The 11,135-nt window shown below is 48.1% G+C and overlaps 1 protein-coding gene across 1 annotated transcript; it reads right to left on the bottom strand.

Moving 5' to 3' along the window:
- Positions 1-4,628: 4,628 nt before the first annotated feature.
- Positions 4,629-11,135, bottom strand: Tac3 (tachykinin precursor 3). The gene is made up of 7 exons (XM_050163956.1): positions 10,993-11,135; positions 10,337-10,455; positions 8,112-8,217; positions 7,906-7,935; positions 7,242-7,295; positions 6,858-6,932; positions 4,629-4,860 (listed from the first exon to the last, which is right to left on the bottom strand). Exons 2-6 carry the CDS (start codon positions 10,448-10,450, stop codon positions 6,877-6,879), a joined length of 360 nt encoding a protein of 119 aa, XP_050019913.1. The 5' UTR covers positions 10,451-10,455; positions 10,993-11,135; the 3' UTR covers positions 4,629-4,860; positions 6,858-6,876.

Raw genomic sequence — 11,135 nt, forward strand, 5'->3', positions numbered from 1 at the left:
ACATAAAAGACCTCTAAATGAGACACAGTGTGTTTAAAAAAAAAATGCATGTAGGCTTGGGAGAGAGGAAAAAAAGAGTAAAGAGACAGTAAATGTAATATAGAATGTACAGACAGTCATAGATTAAAGGAGTAAAGATAATAAAATAAATAATAAAAAGTAATAGAGTAAAAACAAATAAGCCACATAAAGATGAAAAATACACAGAGAGTCTGGATTATGTACACTATTGTGTTTTCTTTGAATTTTTTGACTGTGAAGGAGCTAAGTAGAAAGAGATATTTCATCGTATGGGCTGCTAAACTAAACCATCCTATATATTTTAAAGGTATCTTGATTCCAAAATTTGGGTCTAGGGATTTGTTGCTTTGGAAAAGAGGTTCTGCTTTTGTTTCCACAGAAGATGAGAACCTGTGGATTAATTCCAGACTATGTGGTTTGATGGAGCAAGACCCTCCTGAAATGTCGCCATGAACACCCCCAAAAATCACTTCATCCAACAGAAAGCAGAAAGCAGTTTGGAGATAACTACGCCCAAATTCCCAAATATTGTTTATAAGTGCTTGTTTTTATTTAAAGGAGGATATGCTATACAGATTTGCATTGATATGGATCTTGCTTTATTAAATACAAATTTAAGATCAATTTTGTTATATGTATATTTTTGCTCTTGATTAAGGTCTTGTGTTTGTGTACTCATTTTAAATGTAATGTATACTTAAGAAATATAGGTTAATAGATAATCATCTATAATAGTCAAGCTTGTAAGTTATGTTAGTTAGGGTTTTTTTTTAAATAAGTATTTATTTATTATGTACAGTGTTCTGCCTGCATGCATACCTGTACCCCAGAAGAGGGCACCAGATCTCATTATAGATGGTTGTGAGCCACCATGTGGTTGCTGGGACTTGAACTCAGGACCTCTGGAAGAACAGTCAGTGCTCTTAACTGCTGAGCCATCTCTCTAGCCCCTAGTTATGGTTTTTAGATATATAGAGATATATTCCAATTAGATAGGGATTCTTCAAATCTTTCAAAGACCTTCAAAATATGGCATTTAAAATGTTTTAAAAACTTAGGACTTTTCATGACAATGAGACACATCTGCTCCTGGCAGCACCAATTCCTTCAAAAGGATGATGGGCATTGAAGAGGCTCCTCATAGAATTTGTTAGCCATTTGGGCAAGAAACTGCTCTTGCCTGGACTGTGAATGGACATGCAGGACCCACAGAAAAATGACTGTTGAATTTGCCTAAAGGTGAGACCATCCTTTGGGGTTCCTGCTTCATGAAAGAGTCTGCCAGACATTCTGCAGGACACAGAAGAAAGCAACTGATGGACTGTCATTACAAGGCAAAACAGATCTTCAAATTTCCTGCCTCATGGAAAAGTCTGCTGAATACTATGGCCTGTAGGCTAAAGATGGATGCTTCAGTGTTACCAAACCAAAGAAGAACTTTGGGTGACTGTCCAGGCAGTGAGATGTCTCTGTCAATTCTAGTTTTGGAAGTTGCTTACAATGCACTTCCTGTTTACTTAGGTAATATATCCTTCTGAGGTCTTTGATGGAGTTGAAGAATGGTTAGTTATAGTTTTCCTTAGTTATGATATAGATTATTGTAATTTTTACTTGATAACTGTTTTGTTATATGTAATTTTGCTATGTTACATTAAAACCTTCCTTTTTATTTAAACAGAAAAGGGGAAATGGTATGGGAAGTCTTACTGTATATGTGTTGCTTTTATTGGTCAATGAATAAAGAAGCTGTTTTGGGCCTGTGATGGGCTATGCAGAGCTAGGCATGGAAAACTAAATTGAATAGTGAGAAAAAGGAGGCAGAGTCAAGGAGAAGCCATGTAGCCCTACCAGAGACAGACCCCTAATGGAACTTTACCCAGTAAACCACAGCCACGTGGCAGTACACAGACTAATGGAGATGGGTTAGTTTAGGATATAAGAGTTAGCCAGAAATATGCTTAAGCTATTGGCCAAACAATATTGTTTCTGTGTGATTATTTTGGGTCTAAGCAGTTGGGAACAAATGAGCAGTTTCCTCGAGACACCTGTTCAAGCCAGTAGCCAATGACTGTGAAGAGCTACACTTCAGCATCTCCACCACATCCTTAAGGACCTGACCCTCCCCAATGGTCTCCCACCTAGACCCATTCCCCCCACTTTCCTTGGGTGAGGGAGAGGTTGTCTCAGAAATCCTCAATGTCTCTCATTCTCAACGGTAGTCCTTGACATCACCAAGTGCGTCACTTCTTGACCCGGCTGTGAATGGGAGTTTTCTCTCCTTTTCCCACCTGGATTGTGTAGCTGTCGGTCAAAAGGAGACCCAGATGGAAACTAGAACTTTCCCTGAGGTGTAAGAACTGCAGGCAGGGCATCTGGCTCCAAAGCCCGGTCCAGGGGGTGCTTGGGAAGGCTGAGCACCATCTTTGCGTTTCTCCAGCTCAATTACACAACTACAGCACCTGGCTAGCACAGGGATTTCCCTGATTGGGGTACAGAGCCACCCCTTGGGACTGTGATCATTAACATATCAGGTTGATAAAAGACACCCACACCCATGACATGTAAGGCCACATTCTAGGGTCTACTATGCAGTCTTGAAAGGGTTGGTAATGGATTCACTACGAAGGAAGAGCCTGAGGTAAGGATTGCCCTTTCTGTGACTACAGCAGCCAGTTAATACTGAGGACATCACCTCTCTTTGGGCCTCTGTAGTAACCTCCCTGTCTAGCTTCCACCCCAACTAGATCAAGTTGTGTTTGCTTGTCCATAACCCTGCTATACTACAAAATCCATGAGTGTGTGTTTTGGGGATTTTTGAGTGTGGACATTTTTATTGGTCCCAGATAGAGACAGCAACAACAGACCAAAGAAATAATTGTGTCTAAAGGTCAGCTTGGTGAGCCTATGAGTTTGGAGTTTAGGTTACTTCGAGGAGCAGGTTACTTGTGGGAAAGCCCCTCACCCCAGCATGGGCAACATTCAAGAAAGCTGTTTCCCAGCTGGAGTCCAGGCAGCTGACCTAGGAAGAGCTACAGGAAGTTCCCTGCAGTAGCTGGGGAGGAGCAGGGATTCCTTAGCCTTCTACCTCCCCTCACATGTGAATGTTAATAAGCCAGCCTCAGGAGGGACGTAATGGAAGATCACAGCTGCTCTGACCAAAGACAGCAATAATCAGACATACCCCGGAGGGAACAGCCACCGAGAATGGTTGCCCTGGATCTGTTAGAACCCACGCTGGGGAGGGGGGAGAATTTTTACACAGCCCCCTAAGTATGTTTGCCAGAGCTGCTGGCTGAATTTTCCCAGGCCTCACCTAGAAACACAAACAACCCTTTCAGAATGTCTGTTTTCCCTTTTCTGAAACTGATCTATGACAAGTAGATTACCTCAAACTATCCAAATGTGAAATTTGGGGTTTTTTCCCCCTTGAAACGGAGTCTCCTATGTGACCCAGACCGAGTGTTTGGGTGTTCCAGGCTTTTTCTTTGGGACCACCAACCAGCTCCCAAATCGTGACCCAGAGACTTGTTAGTTTTGAGTTCTCGGCCTATCTTAGGCTTGTTTCTGGCTAGCTCTTTAACTTCACCTTTTTTTTTTGTTGTTCATCTACATTTTGTCTTGGGGTGTTCAACCTTCTTTCTGTATATCTTACCTTCACTGTTTCCCTATATCTGGCTGGCTGATGGCTGCCTGGCTTCTAACCCCTGGTGTGTTCCCCTCTTTCTCGCCTCTTTTTTTTTCCTCAGTCTTCCTTCATCTTCTATTTATTCTCTCTGCCTGCCAACCCTGCCTATCCTTTCTCTTCCCAGCTATTGCCACTCAGCTCTTTATCAGATCAAGGTAAAACTGCCTTCCATAATTAAACAAACACAGCATAAACCAAAGTAACACACCTTGACACAGTTAAAGTAATATTCTGCAGGAGAAACAAACGTAACACATCTTTGCCTAGTTAAAATAATAGTCCACATCAATGGGGTTACAGATGTGTGCCTATCTGGTGTATACCTGTTCTTTTTTTTTTTTTTTTTTTTTTTTNTTTTGGTTTTTCGAGACAGGGTTTTTCTGTGGTTTTGGAGCCTGTCCTGGAACTAGCTCTGTAGACCAGGCTGGTCTCGAACTCACAGAGATCCGCCTGCCTCTGCCTCCCGAGTGCTGGGATTAAAGGCGTGGCGCCACCACCGCCCAGCTTATACCTGTTCTTTTAATCACCAAGTCCGACGTTAATTGTATGAAGAGTTGTTTAGGGTTCTATTAGAACAATTAGTGTGTCCAAAATGAAGATGTACTTATTTAACTGTCATGTGTAGTGTTTTTGTTTAAATTTTAGTCTCTTTTTCCTTCCCTCCCTCCCCCCTCCCGTGTGTGTGTGTGTGTGTGTGTGTGTGTGTGTGTCTGTGTGTGTAAGAGAAGGGGCCGATGCCACGGCACAATGTGGATCAAATGACAATCTTTGAGATCCATTCTCTCCTGCGGTGAATTCCAGGGATCGAACTCAGGTAATCAGACCTGTGTGGCAACCCCTTTACCTGCTGAACCACTTTGCAGGCCCTGTATCATCTTTTTTAATATATGTATTTCTGGAAAAACCCACTCTCACATCCATCCTTGGTGAAACCCTTTATTGTTGAAGAGGAGACACTGTATTTTTAATGCAGGACACTACGGAGACCACAGTCGCTACTTAGTGCCCAAGGGATTGAGGCTGTTCACATGCAGCTTCTGCGCCGAGCAGGAGAAAGCCAAGAGGAGATGGGAAAGCAAGCGAAACCGGAGAGTATGCGCTGCGATTAGTCGGGGGACTGTCTTCGTGAGGAAGTCGGGGTCCAGAGCAGAGTGCTAAAGACACAAATAAATAAAACTTTAAAATCCCATCTAAGTCCTACAAAGCGCCACTGTCCCACCCACCCACTGAGGGAACAAGACACGACCATCTCTACAGAAGGGAAAACCTTTGGGCTGGGGACTAACCGCTGGCAGCGGGTGCCTGCCCCTCCCACGGGGTACTAAATACTGTCCTGGTGTCGTGATCTGTGCTGTGCGTGCGGGAAAGTGAGGAGCCCAGTTCCGGTCAGCCAGCTCTCCCACCAGGAGGCTGGCACAGACACAGCCCATCCACAGGGACTGGTCTGCCCCTTTCTCGCCCCTCCCCCGTTCACAGTCCTTCTTCCCAGACAGGCTCTTAATGACTTCGGTTTTCAGTAGCTTTACGTGAATGAAATAAGATGACGCAGTCAACCGTGTTGATCCACTTCCTCTAATTGCCTTTAAATGCTAGCCCCTGGGGACCGCATGTCCCATCTGTCTGGCACCTAACAGGTTTAGAATACCGTCAGTGGTTGGATTGGGAAAGCTGCAATTACTGGCTCAGTCCCTCTGAAAGAACTTGGATTCACCAGCAAATATTAAAAGGAGATTTCCACAATGCACTTGCATTTACCATTTGTATAAAATACTATGGCAAAATTGCACTGTAATTATCTTTATGGCCAGTGTATAGCGTTGGAAGAGAGTATGTCACCCAGATAGAGCTACCCGTATAATTATCTGGCCATCGGCGGGACTGAAATAACCATCTAATGAGAGCAAAATGATATGGTGAGCACCACGTAATCAGCGAGTTACAGTTATCACAGCCCTGTGTGCCCTCTCGCCCACAGTAAAAGGGGGACCAGACCCAGTCCCTGGGCTGAAGGAGTCATGAACAGGTGGTATCGAGGGTCAGCTTCGTGGGTCTCTGCCTTGCCACCCTGAGACCAGTGACTGAATTCCCAGAGCAAGGGGAGAGAGGAAGGAGGCTCTGCAGACTGCAGAGGCTTCCCAGCGTCAACCCCCCTACCTCACTCCTTGTCTTCCTCTCTTTAGAAACCAGCAAAAAAAGGAAGGCATCGATTGAGCTGCTGTTGCCATGTGTGCGTGGATGGCATCGAGGCAGAAGTTTCTGTGTGTTGACTGGATTTCCCTGAGGGACTCTCACACTAGTGGACAAGTGAGGAATCTCACAGCCCACTCAGGCCCGAGGTCTGGCCTAGATGGTTTTCAGCAGTCAGACAAAAGTCAGCCACGGGGACACATGAGGACACTCTCAGCCCACCCACCCCCACGCTTGGCTTCCAGACCGGAAGAGCCATAATATAGATGACTCTCAGAGGGCCAGGAACCATTATGAAGGCTTCATCTGTAAAACCACAACCTTGGGAGATTTTATCACCATCCTTATATTCCAGATGGGGAAACTGAGGCCTGGTGTTACATCAGGTGTTGGCCAGGGAGACACAGCTAAAGAAAGGCAGGTGAAGTCCATATTGAATTTAGAACATGCTTTCAAACACTCTGCTGCACTGAGTGGCTAGGATGTGGTTTCCAGCTATTTCCAGACGTTTAGCATGCCTGAATCTCTTCCTAAACCAGAATCGTGCTGACTACATTCTGAGGCTATAGCTCATCACAATGCAGCCTCCTTGGGAGGCAGATGCCTCAGCTGTGAATCAGACCTACAGGGGCTGCAAGATGATCTCACCGTCTTCTGTACAGATGACAAGAAGACAGTGTCCAAAAGCACAGCTGACAACCCGGGAGATGCCTCTCCCTGCTTCCTATCACGGCTCCCTCTGTCTGCTCGATGACATGGGAGAAAGAGATGAAAGAGAGCGTGTGGATTAGTGCGTGCGTGTGTGCGTGTACCTCTGAGCGTCACTGCATTTGGCTCGCGGTGTGCTGGACACTGGCGATGAGTCTGTATTAGGGCAAAGGTGTGTGCTCTGTAACATCTATGAAAACCACACTGACAGCTCCCATTCCCTCACCTCCTCACCCCTCCAGCCAACAGAGCTTACCTTCTTCTGCACCAGGGGCCTATTTGAGGGTGCCAAAGCTGGGGGTATTCTCTTCGGCCACATCAGTGTGAGTGTCTGGGGTGGAGCAAGCATCATAGTTAAAAAGAATTCTTCCAAATCAGTGAAGGACTGGCTGGCTATGAAAGGCAGCGCTGGAAGACAGAGCTGGGAGAATGGGTCCCTCTCTCAACCACAGCAGGGCTGTCCTACCGTGCTCAGGGACGTGACTGATCCTGACTATAGACCTGAGCTGACCGAGAAAGAAAGGGACGCGGACACTCACTACAGCTGGGAAAAGGCTCATCTTCCTCTCTGGTGACAAACTGAGAGGCACTTCTGACATATTCTTAGCAGTGCCCAGACCTCCTGCTGGGTGTACCCTACCTGGCTGGCTGTTCCTCTTGCCCATAAGTCCCACAAAGAAATCATGCATGTCACCTGAAAGAAAAGGCCATTGTTTGTCAACATACATGTCAAGACTTCTGAGACTAGAATATTCTCTCTCTCTCTCTCTCTCTCTCTCTCTCTCTCTCTCTCTCCCACTCCCTCCCCAAGGTCTAAGCATGCTACCCTGTTGCTGTCCTAGAACTTGCTATGCACCAGGCCAGCCTTGCACTTTCCACCTCTCCTCTCTTAACCTCCGAGTTCTGGAATTACAGATGTGCGTCACCACATCTGGTTCCTCTTTCTCTCACTGTAGCCTGAACCCCACAGCTAGCAGGTGCATCATCTGCTCGTCTTCTCTTTCCGTCCCTCCCCCAACACTCACACACCCACACTACACGAGTTTTCTACCACAGCAGGTCCACGGCTTAGAGTCTTCATTACCAACAGGGAGTCCCTGCTTAGTTCCCAGTGACCAACCGGTGAGGGATGGGACCATCTCCGTGCCCCTCACACCAGCTTTCTCCTTGTTTCTGGTGCCATCTCCCACTCAGAAAGGCTGGCTAAGCAATTACAGATGGGATACTGTCCGAAATGCTGACTGGCTGCTTGCTCATGGAACTCCAGGCCAATGGTCAGCACAGATAAGGAAGAAGCTACTCACGTTTCTGAGGAAGTGAGGTCTCCTTAGGTCCTGGGAAGCCCAGCACAAGAGTGGGTGAAAGCAGCAATTAGAGAGGAATTCAAATCACAGCCCTCACTAGGGCATCCCCCCCCCCGTCTCCCTCCCCACTGAAGGGGTTTCCCAGCCCAAAACTCATCTTCAGAGCCCTGCCCTCTGCCTCTTCCCTCTCCAGAGCCTCCTCCTACCCGCACTAGCCTTGCTCAACACTTTCAGCAATCCTTCCAGAGAGACGGAGCGGCTGTCATAGAGTTTCCGCAGCAAAGACTGGGGCAGCTGATAGAGGCCAGAGTCCTTGTGGGAAAGAGGAGCAGAGAGTAGTTGAGGGCCAAGGTCAACACCCATCCACCTGCTCTCTTCCTGCACCAAGCAGCCTTGCCCCAAACCCACCACAGCTGGATCCAACACCCTGTTTCCTTCAGGATTTCCTCTGGCTTACCCTGGGAGAGAAACGGGCAGCGGCACTGGGGGCTTGTCAGAAATGCAGACACCTATCTGAAACCCGGACAGGGCCTGAATCTGAATGTGACCCCACGGTGCTCATACGCATGGCGAGGTTTGGGGTCGTGTGGATATTTCCTGGACGGCGGGCCTGGTAACTGACTTCCTGGGGTGGCCATCATGCTGACTGTCTCCTGGAACCCCTGCCCAGCCCAGCTCCCGCCACCTCTCAGTGACAATGCCACAGGTTCAGGAACCTGTTTGCTCAAGGATGCAGTCAGTCCCCTGAATGCGCCATGAATTCCCCACCCCCAAGAAAGGCCCTGCACACTTAGCAGGTGTCCTCTGGCCTGAATCTCAGTTGTGCCCCTCTCTAGAGGCTAGTATGCTGGGCTAGGGTGGACATCCAGGATACACCCCATATAAGCTACCCAGGCACCCCAGTATCCCTCCTCCTCACAGACCTTGGGGAGAGGGGTTTCCTTGGGGCCCAGGTGCTGTAGCAGGCTTGTCTCTGAAGAACCCAGAGAGTCTTACCACCCTGACTTCACAGCCTGTTCTTGTCGCTTACCTAGCAGCAGGTTTTGTTTGGACCTGGTGTAACCACTGCCACCTGCATAGCTGCCCAGGCGACCACGTGTGTGCATGTGAGTGTGTGTGTGTGTGTGTGTATGCACCACACGTGATCTCTCTCTCTCTCTCCTCTCCCTCTCTCTCTCTCCCTCCTTCTCTCTCTCCCTCTCCCTCTCTCTCTCCTCTCTCTCTCCCTCCTTCTCTCTCTCCCTCTCCCTCTCTCTCTCCTCTCTCTCTCCCTCCTTCTCTCTCTCCCTCTCCCTCTCTCTCTCCTCTCTCTCTCCCTCCTTCTCTCTCTCTCCTTCTCTCTCTCTTCTCTCCCTCTCTCTCCCTTCTTCTCTCTCTCTCTCCTTCTCTCTCTCTCTTCTTCTCTCTCTCTGTCCCCCCCCCTCCTTCTCTCTCTCTCTCTGCCCAGCGCATCGCTTCCCAGAAACCACTTTTTCCAAATTGTTCAAATCCTCAGCCCACCTCCTCTAATGAGATGCTAACAGACTGAAGCTGGAGAGGCAAAAGGCTTCACACGCTGAATTTGTAATAAGTCCCACCTGTAATCATCTTAAAAGCATTTGTACCAATGTAACTGCTGTCAACCCAAACCCCTGAAAAGACTTCCTCCCTGCGCTCCCCCTGCACCGACCCTGACAAGTCCTATTCTTCTTCCTAAAGGACCTCTGGGAATGCAGGCTCACCCTGGCCTGCTTCTTGGTTTCTCTTTTACTCCTCTGAGGACACAGAGACTGGAAGTAGGCAAGGGAGGGAGAGAAGGGGATGCACTGGGCCCTCAGACATACCTGGGACCGTGGGAGGAGGGTAAGGAGAGGGTGGGGGCGGGATCTTCATCGGGAAAATAGGAGAATACGTGTAACTGATAGATGTAATAGCACGCAGAGGGCCACTCAGGGGAGAAATCCTGCCTGCGTCTGGCTCCATAGGAGGGGAGCTGTCCCTTGCCAAGAGACAGAACTGAGCCAGAGTACAGAGAACTTGTGTAGCCAACTTACCCACAACACCACTCGATCACCATGTCACCAACAAACAACCGAACAACATATTTTCTAATTTAAAAAATTGTAATTAAAATGTAATTGCGTTATTCCATTTCCAACCCCTCCCATGTACTCCCTCTCCTCTCTCTCGGATCCAAGCCTCTTCTGTAATTGTTAATATACATATATATATATATACTCCTAAATATACAAATGCAATCCGCTCCATCCTTATAATGCTGAGCAACATTTTTTAAGGTACACTTTATCTACAAGATATCCTGGAGACAACGGAAACAGGAGAGAAATCTAGGGACAAAATGCCACCAGCCCACCTTCCTCCATCCAGCTATCCAGAGAGACGGAATCCCAAGTCTCCCCGAGGTACTGGACCCTGTCAGGAGACATCTTACCTCACTGTGCCTTCCAGCAGGCGCCACCTGCCCCTGAGACTCCTCACAGACAGCCCCGAAGCTGCCAGCAAAGCAGAGAACCAGGATGGCCGCGAACAGCATGGCGCTCCTCATGGTGCCTAGAGGACAGAGGTGAAAGGAAGGAAGTTACAGCTTGGTGGGAAGCCCGCCGGCCTTCCTGACCCACAGCTCGGCTCCACCACGCTTTTCCAACTCCCCACCTCCCCTATCCGAGCCCTGATCTGAAGAGAGTGAAATGCATCTCTAAGAAGGGGGTCCCCCATTAAACATCTCCCCGGGATCTGCCCAACAATGAGCAATGATAGGGTATGGGGGTCTCTAGATCATAAGGATGATAGATTCACAGGACGTGCACTGGTCTGTTTCTTCAGTTAGCGTGAGAAGAGACCCTGGATATGGTCTTGTAGTACTAGATAACCCCGAGACTTAGAGAAAAACTTTCTAACCTGTAAGAATCAGTCTTGATTCTGGCCCCAGACGCCAAACGTTAATAGCTCTCCATCCTCAGGCCCTTTCTGATGCCTTCCTGGTACCCTACTTGCCTATCAGAGGCTGCCCTCTCCCTTTTTCCCCCTCTGGTTCTAAGCCCATCATCCTGGGGCCAGCTGCAGTCCACCGCAGTACCCAGAACCTACCTGTGGAGCTGGCTGGATGGCAGGATCAGGGAGCCGGCTGGTGCTGCTGCAGAGAGAGACGCAAGAGAGCAGGGCTCTGGAAGGTGGCAGGGACCAGTCCCAGCTCCCTGATAAAGGTTCTGGGAGGGTTTGGGGGAGCCGAG

Source organism: Alexandromys fortis, unplaced genomic scaffold (genome assembly GCF_014885135.2).
Source record: "Alexandromys fortis isolate MF-2015 unplaced genomic scaffold, M_Fortis_MF-2015_v1.1 scaffold_125, whole genome shotgun sequence".
Taxonomy (NCBI): Eukaryota; Metazoa; Chordata; class Mammalia; order Rodentia; family Cricetidae; genus Alexandromys; species Alexandromys fortis.